The 21,113-nt window shown below is 33.8% G+C and overlaps 1 protein-coding gene across 1 annotated transcript; it reads left to right on the top strand.

Moving 5' to 3' along the window:
- The first annotated feature begins 155 nt into the window (after positions 1-155).
- On the top strand, positions 156-17,624 carry LOC115878228. Its single transcript, XM_030894653.1, has 7 exons — positions 156-748; positions 802-2,508; positions 7,460-7,712; positions 12,404-12,603; positions 12,687-12,823; positions 14,033-14,151; positions 16,814-17,624. The coding sequence occupies exons 1-7, from the start codon at positions 403-405 to the stop codon at positions 17,022-17,024; spliced, it is 2,973 nt and encodes a 990-aa protein (XP_030750513.1). The 5' UTR covers positions 156-402; the 3' UTR covers positions 17,025-17,624.
- Positions 17,625-21,113: the final 3,489 nt, after the last annotated feature.

Below are 21,113 nucleotides of genomic sequence, written 5' to 3'. Positions count from 1 at the left end.
TCGCCACCTCCCAAAGAAGACCGAAACCTATGGGCAATGGCCTTAACTAATTTTGAAATATGCGCGTTCTGAAGGAAAACGTTTTTCTGACAGTTCTTTGAGCTTCTTTTGGAAAATTTAACTGCCAGAGGGCATTGTTTTCGAACGTCTGAAAACGTAAATGAATGACAGGATCGCAAACAGAAACAGACGTAAACGTAAAATTAGTAAAATTGAAAAGTTTCTAATTTACTGATGATAGAGAATATTAATGTGTACCTACTTAGAGTTAATATTTTTCAGTCGGTTCTAGTGTATTTTAATAGAGATTCTTACATTAGTTGAAAAGTGATACACAAAAGCAAATGGAACGCCAATGCCTGAGGTAAATTATATCCTCAAAAAATATCTCTAAATGGCTTAATGGATACAAAAACTTTACCAAGATCTAATAGAAGAAAACAAGAATCTAGAAGCAAAGTCCGACTACAATCTACAGATGTAAATTTAGAAACTCTACCAGAAAGCTGGGAAGATTCTCTGAATTCTTGTGACAGAGAGCAGTCGAATTGTACCCCTTGCACTTTAGAAAAAATAAATAACTGGATAAATAGTCTTCACGTAGGATACGTAGGGAATAATGATAGTACAACAAAGTCTGGATGTGGCTGTAGTGATAATGGGTTGGACCTAGAATCAGATATGCCAACTAATATGTTCACCTCTGACTATAAAACATTTGACCTCACTGACAAACATTTAACTACAGGTATGCAGATGTTACCAATTTTCAAGTTCTATTAGTAATTATATTTGTTTTAGATCGGCTAGAGAAATATTGTATGAAAAAATACAATAATTATGAAGCCACAAAAGTTTCATACTCTACAGAAGGTACTTCAAATGATATACTTAATGGAGATATACCAGAGCAGTACACTAAACCTAACAAAATCAAACCGAAAATATATATAAAAGATCATAGACAATTTAAGGGCCATACAGACCAATTTGATGATTATGAAAACGAGGTTCCATTGAGTCCTGAAAGTGAGAAGAAAAAAGAGCTATGTAGTTACTTGCAGCTTATGAAACCCTCTGACAAGAAGACTGTAATGATTTTACAGAACCGTCGATCAGTACGTGTAAAGAATTTATGTATGATGCAAGAAAAGAAAGAACTAGAAAAGAAACTCAAAGAAAATCATAATGATATGAATCTCCATGATGATTATAATGACATCAAATCATCAGACTGTACAATGGACGTGTCTTTGGAGAAAAAGAAACATAAATGGTTAAAGTACAATGGCCTAAAAAACACTCTTAATAATACATTTTGTTTTCCCAAACCTTCAGAGATTCTAACCCAAACTGTCAGTTACTTTGATACATGTTCAACCTGTTTTTTGGATAAAAATTGTGATCTAAAGGTTAATATTGAAAAAATGACATTAATTAAATTACCTAAACTTCCAGAAGAATTAATATCCATGGTTCACGATTTTGATGATGCAATTGAGTCAATAAAAACATCTAATTTAGAGAAATATACTCCTAAAAAAAGAGTGTATAGAAAAAAACAAGTTGTCCAAGATACAGTTGGTCGAAGAATAACAAGAAATCGACCGCAATTAATATCAGACATAATTCATTCTTTGAGGAACAGAAATATTGGCAGGTCTCATTTAAGGAAGTATCAAAGAATGAAAGATAAAAACAAACTTGCTAGAAAGTTAGATGCAGCAAATAGATCTCTAAAAGAAGATAACATAGAAAATACAAGTTTTAGTAATATAATTAATCAGATTACTGAACAGATCGATATAGTTGATGACAGTAGCCAAATTCAAAGCAAATCGATAGATCTGCATTCCTTCATACCTGAAAGTGATTTTAACAGTTTAAGCAGTGAACATCAAAGAAGTTTATTGTTATTGAATACTTGTACAAGTAGCAATGATATTTATACATCTCTAGTCGATGTTTCTCAAAAGGATAGTACAAGTACAGAAACAGAAAAGAACAATGACTTGGACGATGACAATATGAAACATTTTACAGATAGTATAGAGCTACAGAAGTCTTTTAGTGAGACAGAAGATCAAATTCTTATCACTAATGATAAATCTGATGATGCTCCAAGTTTTACTGAGATGAATTCTGATGTGAAAACACTTGAAAGGAATGTAGATGATTCAACTACAACCCCAATCAGTGAAAGGACGATTATTCACAAACCTATTGTTAATATTTTCGACTTGAAAAAGGATATAGTTATTAAGTCATTGCATAGTTCTTTAAATACAAGCAACAGGAAAAATAATGCAAATAATTTGTTGCAACAGGGTAGTCCAAGTAGTTGGACTTCGGATAGCTTTAAGAAACCAAAGAAAGATCGGCATTCGATCAATATTTCACCCGATAATGGAAGCATTTTGAAGGCGTTTTACTTAGATTATAATTTGATTCTGTGCCAGGAGTTTATGGTATCGTTTTGGACTCAGACAGCATTAGGAAATGTTTTAGGTAATTTTATTTTGTTACTAGTGTTCTTTTTTGTATGGGGTGATGATTTTGCAGTTTTTTTTACTTATCTAAAATGAAAGACCACATTTTACGAAAATATATTTTTTTTAAACTTAATTACCTTTGAGTATTTTACTCTACATTCTTTAAAAGTCTTTATCAGATGGGTAGGCAACCTTAAGAGTTTTTTTTTGAAGAGACATGAATTCTCCATCGAAAATCGGAATAATATACTGGGTGTACCATTTAAAATAAAACAGTAACTTACTTTCAAAAGTGACCAGTGTGCAATAATAATAATAATACAATATCTTTATTTCCAAGTCATTTAGAACATTGAATACTGCATAATAACAAAGGTTATATATTAATAATAAAAAAAATCTATATTTAGAGTCAAAGATAAAGCAAATTTATAGGGTAATCAATATCAAAATCAATATATAGGGTGTTTCATTACAAGAAAAACGCAACTTTGATGTGTACAGGGTTGGTCAAATTCGACGCTTTTAAATGGAAACACCCTTTTCTATAGGAGATAGACGAAAACTAATATCGGTGTCTGTAGCTCAATTTTTGTCAAAAACATGATGGTTAAAACCGCATATCGATATCTGTTACCGTTTCGGAGTTACGGGGTGTTTTTCAAAAATATGCGCTTTTAACAAATCGCTGTAACTTTTTTGCTATGGAAAATTTTGTATTTTTATGAAAACATTTCCAAAGCACCTTTTTACGTAGAATTTAATGGTTTAAGTATATCTTTTTTTTAAATTAATAATTTAAGAATTATCAACGGAAAATTTGATTTTTTATATGGGACACCCTGTATATTTTTAATTTATTGAAAAGAATTTAAAATTACCTTTCCAAAAATATAACACACTTGATATTTTGCTCGATTCCTCTTCGAGATATAGAGTATATAAAAATTCGCCCGCTTTAAATAAGTAGGCTTTGAACGGCACCGGCTGTAATGCAAAAAAATCTAGCTTTGAGCATCAATTAAAACGAAAATAATATTTGCTATGAGAGATTCAGAATTTTATAACTATTTAAAATATATTTAACCAACATCAACACACATTTAAACTATATCTAATAACAATAAAACTAAATAGCAAACCAAGACATGAGATTTTGCTACAGGTGTTCGACATATCGACCGTCTTCTGTTATGGACAGACGGGGCAGTTTTTGAACATTTCTCGCGGAATTCATTAACTCAGTGGGGGTGAAAGATGCCCTCTCATAACTGTTAAGTATTTCTAATTCTTGTCTAGATTATAAGGAAGAATAAGGAACCTTTATTTTTCCGCAAATCCATGGGCACTAAGTCAGGCGGCCTCGACGGCCAACGGCTGGAATCTTGGTTAGCTATTCAATTATTGTTGAAATTGGATGCAAAAATTAGCTGATAACTTCAGCGCTTTGTAAATGTTTTCATAGAAATACAAAATTTTCCATAGCAAAAAAGTTACAGCGATTTGTTAAAAATGCACATTTTTGAAAAACACCCCGTAACTCCGAAACGGTAACAGATATTGAGAAAAATTGAGCTCCAGACACCGATATTAGTTTTCGTCTACCTCCTATAGAAAAGGGTGTTTCCATTTAAAAGCGTCGAATTTGACCCACCCTGTACCTTTTTTAGGGACACCCTGTAGAAAAGTGCAACCATTCTTATCAATACAAAGTGTCATTTTTCTCTGAGCCTCCGCGTCGTACAAGGGGGTTATTCAAATATTATTTCTTTATTTATTTGGTCATAAAATAGTCAACCACTTTGTACAATATCACCATTTTTAGAATAAATTTTCATAAATCTTCAAAATTAATCATACCAAAATAGTTTAAAATAGCAATAAAATAATAAACATCGATTTTCAAAATAACAACTAAGTCTAAGTTGGATAAAATCTTACGTTCATTTATTTTAAAAATTTACAACATATTTTTACAATATTACCATTTCATGTATTGGGAGAAATACGACAAAACAATATTTAATTTTAGCTCACAGTGTGTATGTCGTGGTGTATAGCTGTTTAGTTTCATTTAGGCCCACGTTGGGCGCCAAAAAAAGTGTGTTGCGTTCATAGATTTAGGAAGAACAGATATCACATTATGCATTTTAACCCGATCAAACATACGGAGATTAACTACGTACTGTAAAAACCAACTGAGATAGAGAAGGCGGCATTGCCACATATCAAATTTGCGCCTATCTACTTAGTTTGATTTGCAGAAAAGGTTACTTTAAAACCTTCACCGGATATCAATAAATCTCAATTTCTTAATTAAATTAATAGTTTATTTTTAAAGAAGCATGCGTAATAATATGTTATTAACCAGAGGATATATGCGTTACTATTAAAGGACATGTTTACTGTTTAATGTGCTGAAACGTCTAGAACTATTGGCAACGTCGCTGCTACTCTTCCAGAATGAAATGAGCCGTCCGTCCCACCACCCTTCGCGACGGCCCATGGTCCGTTATAGCGTACTACGTTTAGCTTACGGTGTGTTTGAAGTCGGAATCAAGTCCAAAGTGAACTTTTCAGTGTTTTTCAGTAGTTTTTGTTTTTGTTTAATGTACAAAACTGAAACTTTTGAATCTGCGAATTTTCAATATGGTACGACAGTGTCAAATGTGTGGACAAATAAGCTCAAATTACCCGAATTTGGCTTTCGACAGGTAGGTATTGTTTCCGCCGCGCCGTAGTCGTACATAGGCGTCCCACAAGGGAGCCTCTCACATTTAAAATAATTTCTAATTATATTTGTTGAATTTTGTACTAAAACAAGAACGTAGTAGCCGGTAATTGAATAATTATAATTTGTCTCAATTACTACCTAACTGTTGTAGATCATAACAAATTTAAATATAAACGTTACATTTGAAACTTTATTATAAGCCAGAAAGTGACATTTTTTTCTTAAAATTGCGTCCTATTTTGGTCATTATATACGTTATTCTAAAGGAATTTTGCTCAATAAATAAACATAGGTGTTTACCCGTCCTTTTTTACATTTTATTGCTTTATTATATCTGCCCCTTCGGCCTTGTTTAGACAATTTTTTACCACCGTACAAATACATCTTCCTAGAGTTATTTGTACGGTGTGTTTAACTTTTTTTAGAATGGGACGAACTGTAAATAATTCTTAGGCTACTAGTTTTATACATATCTATATAGAGAGTGACCCAGGCCTCCAAAAAAGCTTTTTACCTATTACGTTTTTGGTTTGTGATTTTTATTTCAATTTTTTGAGGGTTGATTCAACCGCAATACATAGGCATACATACAACTCAGGGTGATTCAAACCGCAATACATATGCTTAATACAGTTCATGAAGATTAGGACATAATTTTGATTAAAATTTGATTATCTGATGAAGCTACCTTTAAAAGTAATGTATTTGTAAATAAACGTAATAGGTATTCATTTTTATGTAGAAATCCCATACTGTAGCACACAGATTTTATACTTTTAATGATAAATGCCTTCTATTACGAGACTAAAAGGCAATTGCCTCGTATCAGAGCCATCATAATACAAGAAGAAGACCGAAAGAGTGAAATCTTGTCTTATATTTTCAAAAAAAATACAATTTTCTCATTAAATATTGATTTTAGGTATAGGAAGTTATTAATAATACAAGATTAAACAACTATTACACAGTACTTCACAGGAAGCTATCGATTGCGAACTAACTAAATCGTTACTAATTAGGTGCCTAATTTTGAAAAGTTCTTTTTAAGATAAAAAAAGGTAAAACTAAAACCTAAACTATCATTTGAGATTAAACGGGAAGTTCTAATTAATGTTGCCTATTCTAAACAAGAAAAATTTATTTATAAGTTAAGTTTAACGTATAACATTCCTAATTAAATTTGGGCGAAAAGAATATTTCTGTTTGCTGTAGGTAATTTTCTCAGGGAAAATACGTAAATAAAAATGACTTTTTAAGTCAAAAAAAGTCAAAAGGACAAGTTATTCCAAAAAAGGACTGTCCTTTTCAAAAACGGACAAGTGGCAACCTTAGGTATTTCTGGAATGGAAATTCAATGGCAAATCTACAACTTTGGTTTGAAAATATGTTCCGGCCACCTATGTTTACAAAAATGTCTTAAATGTGCCTAAATGCCTCCATATTCTGAAAAAAAATTGAAAGAAAAGTCACCAACCACAAACCTAATATAGAACTGTTTCGGAAGCCTGAGTCACCCTGTAAATATTCAAAAGTAACTGAAAGTTTATATAGAAGTAACTGAAAGTTTAAATTGAAAATCGACGTTGGAGTGATTTTCGAAAACTACTAACGTTTCAACATAAGTATATGTGGGATATTAATTGTATTATTATATTAAACCTTATAACAAAACTCATCTGACGAAAAAGTGTTAATGTAGTATATTAATATGGAGTAAAAATTTTACTAATTACTTTACTTTTACTTTACTAATTAAATTCGTTCCAAAAAACGATACGCCACTGGCCATTAGAACAATCCAAATGCGCCTAGTTGCCGGGGTCGGAAATTTTAGACTTCTCTGTCTCTTCTGTCCTTGTTTGACACATTGGAATGTTTGATACACTACCAACGAGTATTTATGAATGAGATGTTCGGTCTATCTTTATAATGTCTTTGGTTGCGTTTTTTTTTATTTTTACACCCTGCGAACGGCAGCTGTACGTCGATAGAACAGTAGTAGGTTCGTCAATATTTCACCATAGAAATTTAAACTTTGTATCATACAGTCTGTCCAGGGAGAGAAGATACGATTTTGACATTCAAAATAGGCATAATATAGAATCTAATTTTGATGAAAATGACTGACAACTGTCACAATAATTATCACAGTTATATACTCTATAGTTGGACGTGTATTGGATAATCCCTACATTTGTTATGTTGTACTTAATGAGACATTCTGTTGTTTCAGGTGCACAAAACATGTGGATACACAAGGGAAACGTGCAGAGACTAGCGATGAACAACAACTGCATATTTAAGGAATCTCTGGAAATGGTGGTGTCCACAGAAACTAACATCGCCTATATAGAATTGTGGATCAAAGAGCACCAAAGTGACATAAGGGAGGGTCCTGTGGCAGATGTATTTGCCACTGTCTATTTTTGGAAGAAAGGACAAAATAGTCTTGATAAGAAAGTGTTACAACTTGAAAATATCAATGGGTAAGTCATTATGAGAAAATTAAACCGAATGATAGAGAACTTATACATGGTTGGCAACGATCGGTAAAATATCTAAAGATTCTGTACACAGATTTGACCTAACCAATAGAATCATCATCTTTATCATCATTTTCAGCTTATCAACCAATTATGGTGTAGCCTCCCTTACATACTCTCTTTGTACAACAAGTTATCCCTGCTAATTTCCTAATATCTTAGTCCCATCTCAGGTTCGATCTTCCTCTAGGTCTCTTAATTCCTCGTGGGTACCATGCTGTAATTTTTGTGGTCCATCTGTTGTCAGTTTTTCATGCCAGGTTGTAACGTTTTTAGTTCGTTACATGTCTTTTTTATATATAATATATGATGTCTGGCGTATCGTCACCGGATCCCGTATCGATCAGGCCTGATAATTTATTTGGCACGCTTGGCGTAATTTTTACGTTCTCCATTCAACAACCCTGTTATCGTTTCACTGCTCTGTGGAGGCGCTGTTAACATCGCTCCAAGGTTTCGCTCCCCGCGCTTAACTTCACTTTGGGTTTGGCCGTCGGCCATCTGAATAGTCCCGACTTAGAGAAATTGCAATTATTTAAATCTTGCTGTATAATTTGAATCGGCTGCTATTTCGAAGCTACAGGTAAAGATGAGATATTATCTTTATTAGATTCGTTATTATTATTGAATATTTTTAGGGTAGAGTTTTGGATTGGCCCACCTTAACTCGTATTTGTATTTTGCTGGCACGTTGGTGTACTTTTGCTGTTATATGGAAGAAAGGACAGTTCTTTTGTTTATTATTGAGCCCTCGTATGTGTTTCGAGGTAGGTTTATTTTGTTTATTAGACCTTGTTTGGTTTTAAACAAGAGTTTCGTATTTTTAGGGTCCAAGGTATGGGCAGGTGTCCCATATATATGTATTGATTCCAAGTTCCGGACATTACCTTATGGTTGGATGTCCAAGTTACGGACATTATCCTATGGTTGCAACCTGGAATGGAAATCTTGCAATGGTCTAAGACACTCGAAGAAGTTTCTGAGGGCTTATGATCAAGAAAAATCGCAGATCTTCCTGGGTCTGAGTAAGAACAATCTTCGGATTGTCACGGGTTTTTTAACAGGACACTGTCTCCTCAATGAACACCTCAGTAGATTGAAACTAAGAAGAAACGGCGAATGCAGATTCTGTGGGGAAGATGGTGAAACACCAGTACACCTCATCACTGAGTGCGCCGAGACGACAACCATTCGTGCCATGAATTTTGGTACGACTGATATTGGAGATGGAGAACTACCCTCTATAAAACCGTCACAGATACTGGCTTTTGTCAAAGCCCTGGGACTCTATGATGAGTTATGATTCAAGAAAGGGGGACACAATGGATCTGTAAGGTCGAAGTGATTAACCCCCCTCCCACTCATTCTAAATTCTAATTCTAAAATCCTATGGTTGGATGTCCAAGTTACGGACATTATCCTATGGTTGGATGTCCAAGGTATGGACAGTATCCAAGGCACGGGCATTATCCAAGGTCCTAGTAGTGTTCTAAGGTACGGGTAGTGTTCCCATGTATAGTTTTCCTATGGACAGGTGTCCGATGGACGAGTGTCCGCTGTACGGATAGTTTATCCTATGTCAGAGTGCCCCAGCGTGGATGTGGCGTAGGCCCCATGCTGTTTCGTTCCTGTTTTTAAGCCTAATCGATAGTTACGGCTGTATTAGTTCATGGTGTCCTCATCCTGGCCCCTTTTGTTGCATTGGCCGAGAGACAGTACAGAGATACGAGTCCCACCTCACGCTGTTACTGTTTGAAGCAGGATTGCCTCAAGAACAATCAGCTAAGTTTAAATTTAAGTTCTGGTTTTTATGTGTTACATTTTCAGTCTTAAAACAATGACATACATCTTGAATAATTAATATTGTACTAGTGGTTAAATTACTTATGTCCGATTGGTATTTAAAATATGATTTAGACTTAGTTTCTTTGCGAACATTACGTTTTGTAATAGTATTACTTTCTGTATATATTCTTGCGTCATTTTGACAAATGAATAACCGAACCGATTCTAGAATCTACGGCTTGAAACATCTCAGATTTAATATCGTATAAAATTTAACAAATTAATTAAAGTAATGCTACCTTTTATACATTTTCTATGGCCCAATCTATATTGTATTTTCTATAGTCTTTTCATTAAACATATTTAGTACTATTTTAACATATCTTTCTTCGACATAACCATAACCACTATAATGATTAGAATTTTACAATGTTATTTACCATCAGAGTCCATGAATAAATATAGTCATAAGTTTTAAGTATTATACAACTGTGTTTTCTTTCTCTGTACAGGGTGGGTCAAATTCGACGCTTTTAAATGGAAACACCCTTTTCTATAGGAGATAGACGAAAACTAATATCGGTGTCTGGAGCTCAATTTTCATCAAAAACATGATGGTGAAAACCGCATATCAATATCTGTTACCGTTTCGGAGTTACGGGGTGTTTTTCAAAAATGTGCATTTTTAACAAATCGCTGTAACTTTTTTGCTATGGAAAATTTTGTATTTCTATGAAAACATTTCCAAAGCACCTTTTTACCTAGAATTTAATGGTTTAAGTATAATTTTTTTTAAATTAATAATTTAAGAGTTATCAACAGAAAAATTGATTTTTTATTTGGGACACCCTCTATATTTTTAATTAACTGAAAAGAATTTAAAATTACCTTTCCAAAAATATAGCACACTTGATATTTTGTTATAATCCCCGTCGAAATACAGAGTTTTTAAAAGTTCGCCACTTTTAACTAGTAGGCTTTGGATCCCTTATTGATGATATGCCCTTAATGGAACTCGAAAACATATTTTTCCAGCAAGACGACGCACCGTCTCTGAACGCTGAAGTTATCAGCAAATATTTGCAGCCAATTTCAAGAATAATTGAATAGCTAACCAAGATCCCAGCCGTTGGCCGTCGAGGCCGCCTGACTTAGTGCCCATGGATCTAATCCTATGGATATATTAGCGGAAGAATAAAGGTTCCATATTCTTCCGTATAATCTAGACAAGAATTAGAAATACTTAACAGTTATGAGAGGGTATCTTTCACCCCCACTGAGTTAATGAATTCCACGAGAAATGTTCAAAAACTGCCCCGTCTGTCCATAACAGAAGACGGTCGATATGTCGAACACCTGTAGCAAAATCTCATATCTTGGTTTGCTATTTATTTTTATTGTTATTAGATATAGTTTATGTGTGTTGATGTTGGTTAAATATATTTTAAATTGTTATAAAATTCTGCATCTCTCATAGCAAATATTATTTTCGTTTTAATTGATGCTCACAGCTAGAATTTTTTTTGTATTACAGCCGGTGCCGTTCAAAGCCTTTAAAGCGGGCGAATTTTTATATACTCTATATCTCGAAGAGGAATCGAGCAAAATATCAAGTGTGTTATATTTTTGGAAAGGTAATTTTAAATTCTTTTCAATAAATTAAAAATATACAGGGTGTCCCATATAAAAAATCAAATTTTCCGTTGATAATTCTTAAATTATTAATTTAAAAAAAAGATATACTTAAACCATTAAATTCTACGTAAAAAGGTGCTTTGGAAATGTTTTCATAAAGATACAAAATTTTCCATACCAAAAGAGTTACAGCGATTTGTTAAAAATGCATATTTTTGAAAAACACCCCGTAACTCCGAAACGGTAACAGATAGCGATATGCGGTTTTCACCATCATATTTTTGACAACAATTGAGCTCCAGACACCGATATTAGTTTTTGTCTATCTCCTATAGAAAAGAAACACCCTTTTAAAAGCGTCAAATTTGACCCACCCTGTACATGCCTGGCGCCCAATATCCATATTTTTTGTTTATTGTTATTAATTAGTTTTCTTTCCAGTGAAATACCTTATCCACGACTGCTCTCCAATGAAAAGCTGCCGTTCGCAGTGGTAGTGGTTTAAAAACGCTATAAGGTGTCCTGCCCATTGCCATTTGAGGATTTGACTCTGTGGATGATATCTATAACCTGGGTCTTTTGTCGTATCCACTCTATTCTTTTATGGTCTCTCATGGTTATTCCCAGCATATTTCGTTCCATTGAACATTGTGCGACCTGTAATTTCCTTATGATGTCCGTTTTAAGTGTCCAGGTTTAGCATGCATAGGTCATGACTGGGAGTACACATTTGTGGGATGTTTTCTTCTTTAGATAGAGTGGCATTCTAGATTTGAATATGATTTAGTTTCTTCCATAAGTACTCCATGCTAACTTAATTCTTCTGTTGATTTCTGGTAGTAGAGATCCCGAGCTGTGTATTAGTTGTACCAAATATAATATTCTACTATTTCCAGTGTTGTTTTATTTATTAGAATGTCTTGTCTTTCCACTAGTAGATTTGAATATGATTGAGTTTCTTCCATATTATTTACTCCATGCTTACTTAACTTAATTCTTTTCATTTCTGGTAATAGGGATCCTGAGCTGTGTTATTAGTTGTCTCAAATATAATATTCCCAGTGTCTTGTTATGTATTAGAATGTCTTTTCTTTCCACTAGTTCGTTATACATCACTTTATTTTTTGCTAAATTCATTTTGAGACCCACTTTATTGCTGGCTGTAACCAATAGAATACTGTAATTATATTTCAATGGTTTGTCATATTTTATAGATTTGCGGACGATGTACAGTATGCTGTTTTGAAATCCGTCCCGAAAATTATCGTCAGTAGGCACGTGGCCTCCAATGAAGTGGACAACAAGAAAACTTACATACACTGCTACCAACTGGCGGCAGATTACCAAACTGTCGATAGCATCGACCAATTTGAGTCGGTCCAACATTATGTCTCGTCGTTGCACAGCATCGAAGGTATGGCATACTATAACTGCCAGTGCCGCATGATCTTTTTTTGGACAGACTGTAGATTTATTTTGGTTCTGTGTTCTTTACAGATTGCGACGATATTGTTGCCGGGTATGGTGAGAATAAGATAACGCTGTGGAACATCGATTATGGATACGTCGTGGCGACAATCGAAATGACAGAAATTAAGTCTGCATTGTCTACATTGTGGGTGAAATGTGATAGGGTAAGCGTTAATCTAAGCACTTTTATATTTAAAGAAACTTATATTAAAAGAAAAAAATGTGTATAACGAAACAAAAAAAATATGTAGCAAGAATGCAATAAGAATCAAGAGATTGGTAGTGATGATAACAACATAGACAGAAAATAATTTATATTCCTAGATCATATATACTTACGTGGATAAGTAAATCACTATGGAAAATGTCGCAAACATATCAACGACTTCCATTTATCTTGTTTTTTTGATGCACACGCGGTGCTTCTACTGTGTCTATCCTTGTCGAGAACCTATCGTCCACGCGCCAAATTTGAGCATTAATTTTAAAAATTTAATTTGTAAAATGCATATATTTGAACAATAACTTGAATGTTTACTGTCACAAAAATTAAATTATATAAAAAATACATTTAGCCACTCCGTACGAATATTAATATTCTTAGGAAATCAAAAAAACAACTGAATACTTTACTTGCTTATGAAAAGAAATTCGGGGACCTTTATATTAGAACTCCACACACCAAACACTTTCTAGTCATTTTAACGAGTATTTAGAAAGTCCAACGAAAAAAAAAGAAATATAATTGCACAAACTTAAAATTAACTTCTCACTGAACACACTCGCATCCTTAGCTGTATAAAAGCGGCCGATATAAGAGTAATTAATATAATTTTTAAAATAAAAAACGCAAAAAACAAGCGTCGTTACACAATGGAAATAAGATTATGACATATGATTATGACAATAGGATGATAATGAAAAGTTGTCTTCCATAACAATGTATAATTTGTACTTACTAAACCGTATAAAATTGTGATTATTTCGGAAATACGTGCAACTTTTAATGCACATGCGCAAAGTAAGATCCTCCGAAAAGACAAACCTATTGAACGTTTCGTAAGTGCAATAAAGAAGGTTTGAAATTGGTATGTTGTGATGTTGGAGACATATTTTTTAATGCTAAACTTACGGCGTTGATTTATCCACGTACTTACGTATATATATATACTTATATATGATCTAGGGTATTACGTATATATATATACTTATATATGATCTAGGGTATTACGTATATATATATACTTATATATGATCTAGGGTATTCTAGTCAGTCTTTCGTTTTACCTGACTCTTCGGTTTACGCAAAACTGACAGGTATAACGTTATGTGTAGACGGCTCTTAAATGTTTGATAAATTTCTGTAATTTTAGGGATTTTTGTTCACATTGCAACAGTGCGTTGATAGAGAATTACGATTAATTGCTATTCATGGCATGAATCATTCATGGAAAAAATTAGCAAGTTATGTTCCACCTGATGAGTATGATAGGTAAGCTTTATTTATAAGTAAATAATTACTTAAATTATTTATTTAGGAGTCTTAATAATAGCTATACCAATCAAAACTATTAATGAAATTAGTGGTATTAAGGTGCGTCCACATTGCTCGTCATCCTACTCGCGCTCTTGCTTCTGATTGTACTTGCGTTGCTTGCGCTTCCTGTTTGTCGTGTTTCTCAAGATCTTTCGGCTAGCAAGCAACGGCGTCCACATTGTAAAGTAGTGCTTGCGTCCGTGCTGTTCGGACATGGATGATACCAAAGTATTTTTAATAGCGGCTGCTAGTGCGACCATTATTGCACAACGAAGGAGACAAAGAGAAAAAAAGGCGGTGTTGGATGTCTAATAATTTCAAAAGTAGATCCCAGCACAGTGAAAGTAAACTTCTACACGATTTACAAATAGACAGAATGTTTTTTAATAATTTTCATCTCATGTCCGCTACTGATTTTGAACGACTTATTAACTTAGTTGGCCCCCGTATAGAAAGAAAAAATACAACTTTTAGGAAGTGTATTCCGGTTAAAGAAAGTGTTAAGTAAAGATTGGCCATAACATTAAGATTCCTTGCAACTAGAGACTCACATACCAGTTTAGGTTATTTATTCAAAGTTTCCAAGCAAAGCATTTCAAAAATAGTACGCAATATAAATATACAGTTATATTTTATTAAAGGTATATTTAATACTATTAATCCAAGAACAACACAAATATTTGTAATTCTGAACAAAATAAAATAAGAAAAATCATGGTAGTCATACTATACATCATCATACTGCAGTAAATACCGAATCCTATGAATGAAACCAAACTAAAAACTTAACAAACGACGCAAACAGCTTGAGCTCCTCGAAACGCCGTAAAGTATGCTCGCATGGCTCTGAAGCGTCTCTTTGACATGATACAAAGAATACAAGGTATGATATTGCGCAGGTTGGTCATTACGTCACAGGTGATAAACGGCACCATTGGTCGGCAAGCTCCGCGCGCCAATTTCAAATTGTCAAACAGATGACACATAATAAATGTGTCATAACTTTTCAAATGTCAAGCTCGATGATTTGACATAACTTTTGGGGTTATGTCCTAATTCTTCCCTATTTTAGGTCTTTTTTTATTAGTGGCAATTGAACAATATGGGTATTTTTTTTGTATGGCGTATGACGTCACAGGTGGTATGCGCTAACTTAACGAAATTGGAGTCGTTATCGAGCATACCTTGTTTTCTTTGTACCATGTCTCTTTGATGTACCGCGACAGAGCCGAACCACAGATTATACAGATTATAAACTTTTTGTTTTTTCTTTATTGTTTTTCGTGGTTCCAATTTTCGGAATCAGGCACTAGTTAGGTTACTAGTTTGCGCACATAGCACTCCCACTTATGGCCTCTAAAATTGTGCACAGCGCCTGACCGGCCCAGTTATTAGAGAGATATCGGAAAACCGAATAGTGTCATGCAGTATTTACGCGTACCTTATTTTGACAGTTACGATATGCGCGAGTCAATTTTTAACGCAACGCCCGCTAATAACGTTACCGCCTGACGTAATTTGCGGATCAATTACACCAAGCGCTATTTCTAAATATCGTTTAAAAATTGCTTAAAGGGCATGTGCGGGTATTTGACAACCGGGGCCGGCCGGCGAGATCTTTTATTTTAGGTTATGTTTGAATTGTTTTGTATTATTACTTTAGTTTTTTATTAGGTAATTTGATATTTAAGTAGCTGGGATTAGTTTTAATTAAATAAATATGGCCCCAAATATGGATTCCACCTCTTCCAATATTAGAGAACCTATAAAGAGGCTTAGGTTTACAGCAGATGACGACTTAGTCCTTCTAAGAGAATTTGTTGCCCTAAACCCACTGGCAGACGTTGAACAATAAAGCACTGGAAATAAGCACTTTAGCCCTTTAAACAAAACAATTTCAAAGATTTTAATTCAAAGTTAGGTTAAGTTTAGATAGGGGACGCGACGCGAACAGAATTATTTCCGATCCGATAACTATAAATGAGTTAATACCACCTCACGTAAAGGAAATAACACCTGGCGTTATTTACGTCCATGCACGCTATTCGGTTTACCGATATCTCTCTATTACGCTGTTTATTGTTATTTTACGCGAGTTTATTTTTGCGCACAGGAAATTTTACTCGTTTGCTCATCGTCATAAAAAACAATTTTCGTACCACGAATTAGGGATATGATTTTTATCTGTATACATATCGTATACCTAATCTGTGGCCGAACAGTCGAAACAGGCATTTCATGTGATCGCAATAACGTGGAGCACCGCGAGCGCCGCGAACATCTCGCTCCGACTGTTTGCCATGTTTTTCGTGTTTCACGTGTTCGTTCGGCCTGCTCGCGGGCAACGTGGACGCAGCTTTACAATGAGTTCTATTACCCATTTTTGGAAACTTGGTAGGGTTTGTATAAATGAACAAAGTACAAAAAGCAAAAATAAGGCCTAATCCCTACATGTATGCTATTCTCATTCTCTGTATTAAGTTTATCAGACTGAAGATTTTGACTTGGTGTATTTATACAAATCCTACCAAGCCTTGAGCTCCATCTACGGTTAACGTAGATGAAGCAACCATTCAAAAAACAAATAGACTTAAACTGAAACAAACACTTTTCTTAGACTTAAGGGCGTGTGCGTGGAAAATGGCATAGTCATAGCCTTCTACGACCGCGGCGTCCTCTGCTGGAACGCTCAGACGGCGGAAACGATAATCGAAGAGGCCACGAACGAAGCGGAGTATATATCGGGAAAATATGTCATCAATTTAGTCAACGATCAAGTAAATATCAGACACGCGTTTGCGTATTTACTTTATTCGGACGATTCGTAGGGTAAGATCTATAAATAATTGTACATAAAACCTCTGTAACATTGCATCATTTAATAAAAGACACTTTTTTATATACGCAGGTTATTGATACAGAAAGTAATATCATTGACTTTGAATTAATATACGAGTGTCAGAACAAATGCTAAAATTTTTAGGAACGGTTTTTTTTAGAAAAGGTAATTAAAAAAAGAAAGGCATTATTATACAACACTTGCTTCTGAATAAGCGTCCGATATTTCACAGGGTGATTTTTAAGGTAATTAAATATAAAAGTTCATATAATGTGTCCTAAATTGTTGCGTTTTTGAGGGTAGACTGGGTATTCTTTTTCGTGTCGATTGCTGATTGAATTGGAGCCAGAAATGGCTCAAAACGAAATAAGTAAATTACCAACAGATATTCAGGCTGAGGCGGCAAACGCCATATCCAAACTACTTCCAATTAAATCCCGGATAACTTATGAAAAGGAAATCTGACTGGCCGTCGAAAGGCGCGTGGTCATCGTGAAACAAGAAGAAGAAGATGAAAAGGAATACAAAAATTTTCAAAAATAGAAGCAATTAAAAAACGTGCGAGAAGAAGTAAACTTTTTAACCTATCCTCGCTGAAAGTATCATTTAATCTACCCTTGTGGTTAAAGTATTATTTTATCTACTATTTTTGATAGATATAAGGCAATTTTAACAGTTGCTATGGAAAAAAATTGGTAAAATGTATCAATATCCTGTGTGAAATCTCCTATTCTTTTCATATTTTTCATGGTAAGAAAAATCTTTTTATATGCGGATTAAATACTTGTGCAATGGTTATTTATTATTAAGCTATTTTATTTATATTAGATAAATATTTGAAAATGTTATTTTACTTTAGCATTGTATTTAAAAAAACTGTTCTAATGTACAGGGTGTCTTCCTTGTTTGTTTATTCGTCTACAATATGGATTTTTAAGTATAGAGCGCGTGTTAAATTTACAAGGTGATCCACTTCTCAGTAGCATGAATTTAAGAGTCTACAGAAGGACTTGTTTTAAGAAGAAAATTTAATATTCAAAAATAGCTTATTTTAAAAATACAAATGTCATTTTTGGCCCTATGTTGATATGAAATTTTCTTCTCAAAAACACTTCTATCGACTGTTAAGACCTGATATTAAAATGTGGACCACCCTGTATGATGTGTGTTTTAAAATATTAGAAGTAAATTAGGAGGTGGAGTTAAAATTTTATTAGGAGTAAATCTATGCTCTGTATTTTAATAAGTAAGACAAAGATAAAGTTTTGACTAATATATCAATAGAGGGAGAGAGAGAAAAAAAATAACAATAAAAATAGATAGAGAGTGTAAAGTTGGAATTTATTAAAAAATAGGCAGACATGGATGTGATTGTCACTAATTTGTAACATAGAGTTTTTGGCTTGTTTTATGCAAAATGTGTTATAGCATTTTTAAAATTAAAAGTCCAACAATCAAATTTTCTGTCTAGTTTGTCTTGTTTAGTATTGTCTGGTACTACTTGTAGTGTATACTTGTATTGAAATGGAATGAAATAATGGTATTAAAATAAAGGGATATAAGCTCGGTCCACATACAACTACTTATTGTACAACTTGCTTGCGTCGACAAAACGTTGCAGATAAAACATTCATACTGTTACGGATTCCGTGGATCCCCTAATTTAAACTCACGATAAAATACTTAACGATCTTATTTTCTCACTTTATATACACACTTTATACTAATTTAACGCACAACCAACTATTTATAAAATTCCTTCGCCAAATTGTCCGGCCGTAGCTCCAGCGGTAGTGTATCGATCTGCGGATCGGAAGGTACTGGGTTCGATCCCCAGCCAGTAAGGTCGCTTTATTTATTTAAATAAAAATATTTATTTGTCTAAATAGAGCGACCAACGAGCCGCCACCTCAAGGAAAGCACTGGCAAACCACCTTGAGTATATTTGCCTTCTACAGCCTCTCAAATAGTGCCGTTCGGGTTCGGCGATAAACTGTAGGTCCCGTGTACTTGTGAAACACTGATGACACACATCACAAGGACATGCGAGAGGTAACCGACGCTCTATATAGAGTATGGCACTGTAAGAAGATATTCAAACTTCAAACTGTCCCAATTGCCGATCGCGCGCCTTTTATATACAGGGTGTCCCAGAAATGAGTGCAGATATTTTAAAGGGTGGTAGATCTGGTCAAAATAAACATATTTTCTCTTTACCATTTTTAAAATAAATTGAAAATAACCGAGTTATTTAACTTTGAAAATTTAAAAAAATAATCGCAACATTTTGAGAACCGCCGGCAGATATTGCCAACTACATCCAATTACCCGGATCAAGCCCGGATTTCAGTTAATTCGACGCACTGTGTTGCCATATGGACAAGAAAGTATATGTTTACAAGTAAGTCATAAAATCACAACACCTGAGGAGTTTGCAGAGATGCATTACATTTTTAACATTGTGATATTATTACATAAAATAAATTAAAAGTTAAATGTTTAAAAGTTAAATTAAAAAACTTACCCAACATTAAAAAAGATACTTATGACAGATCGATGTAACTGCGACAGTTCTCTTTTTCGATACACACTTAACTAAAATACACTTCATTGTGCTGCTTTACTTGTACGTGCTATTATAAAAACTGCTAAAATAACAGTCCCCATTTTAACTTAACACATTATTTTCATATAGGCTTCATCATAATTTGAACCACTGATTTACAAAACACCTTGACAAGCACACATTACACATTACTTTGAATATCTTTCTGAATGAATAAATGTTGAGAATTATTTCTCTTACCGCCACTTTACGAACTACTGTCAATCTAAGAAAATACATGTTTCACTCAACAATTTTAAATACGTATTTTGCTTTTTCGCTATTTTTTCGATGTATTTCGACAATTCCGTCAACAGTCCAACCGTCGGCCAAGACAGCCACGCATCACTGGTTGGTAATTGCTCACTACTTCTTTGTCGCGCCGGCGTGTCGAGCTTGCGTCATGCGAGGTTGCCGTAGTTTCAACAATTTCAAATTCAAGATACTCGAAGCAATCAAATTCTTATTAAATTTTAAAAATAAAACAGAAAAACATGAAAGGAAACAAACAAAACACAAATGAATTGATTATTGATAAGGTCACAAAAAAGAAATTTCTAAAATGTTTATCGTAATTCAGAATTCAATATATCGAAAACAACCCGATGAATAATCAATTCATTTTCGTTTTGTTTGTTTCCTTTCATGTTTCTCTGTTTTATTTTTAAAATTTAATACAAATTTGATTGCTTCGAATGTCTTGAATTTGAAATTGTTGTAACTACAGCAACGTTGCTTAACATCGTCGTCTGACGCAAGCCTGCCACGACGGCGCGGCTCAAAGGACCAGTTCACACGTGGCACTCTTGGCCGACGCGCGACGTTTGGGCTGTCAAAATACATCGCAAAAATAGCGAAAAAAACAAAATACGTATTTAAAACTGTTGAGTGAAACATGTCTTAGATTGAAAGTAGTTCGTAAAGTGGCGATAAGAGACGATATTCAAAGTAATGTGCGCTTTTCAAGGTGTTTTGTAAATCAGTGGTTCAAATAAAACAGAGAAACATGAAAGAAAACAAATAATGAATTCTAAATTACGATAAACATTTTAGGAATTTCTTTTTTGTGACCTGGTTGTGAATAATATGATGAATCATTTTCGTAAACGTCATAAACGTAATGTTTTAGTTAATTTTCGGTGGTTTTTGTTAAGTTTTCATTGAAAGGGTAAGTACTAAAATAATTAATGTGTTTTTTTCTATAATAATTATTAATAATGAGCACTGATAAAATTTAACATTCCTAATTTCTGAGTAGAAATTGTTCTATGAATTTATAAATGTAGAACTATGTAGAATGTGGATAACATAGGAGGTTGCAACACTGCAAGGTTTAGATACACCGTAGAGAAATCTCAGGTGAATAAACAAGTGGCACTAAAAAGTTTTTTCAAATTTCCCGGAAAATGTCAAGAAAAATTTTAAATTTTCAACATTTTTTTTTCGCAAAAAAAACCTCATAGACGTGTTTCT

The sequence above is a fragment of the Sitophilus oryzae genome, unplaced genomic scaffold (assembly GCF_002938485.1).
Source record: "Sitophilus oryzae breed Bouriz unplaced genomic scaffold, Soryzae_2.0 scaffold_1502_pilon_pilon, whole genome shotgun sequence".
Taxonomy (NCBI): domain Eukaryota; kingdom Metazoa; phylum Arthropoda; class Insecta; order Coleoptera; family Curculionidae; genus Sitophilus; species Sitophilus oryzae.
The sequence above is the reverse complement of the archived record's forward strand: the minus strand, read 5'-3'. Positions and strand labels throughout refer to the sequence as shown.

What these genes read in the sequence shown, in the direction of transcription:
- LOC115878228 (XM_030894653.1), top strand. Translation starts at nt 403, where the DNA reads ATGGATACAAAAACTTTACCAAGATCTAATAGAAGAAAACAAGAATCT. An exon ending in AGCATTAGGAAATGTTTTAG is followed by an intron (nt 2,509 to 7,459) that starts GTAATTTTATTT and finishes CTGTTGTTTCAG; the next exon opens with GTGCACAAAACATGTGGATA. An exon ending in CCACCTGATGAGTATGATAG is followed by an intron (nt 14,152 to 16,813) that starts GTAAGCTTTATT and finishes CACTTTTCTTAG; the next exon opens with ACTTAAGGGCGTGTGCGTGG.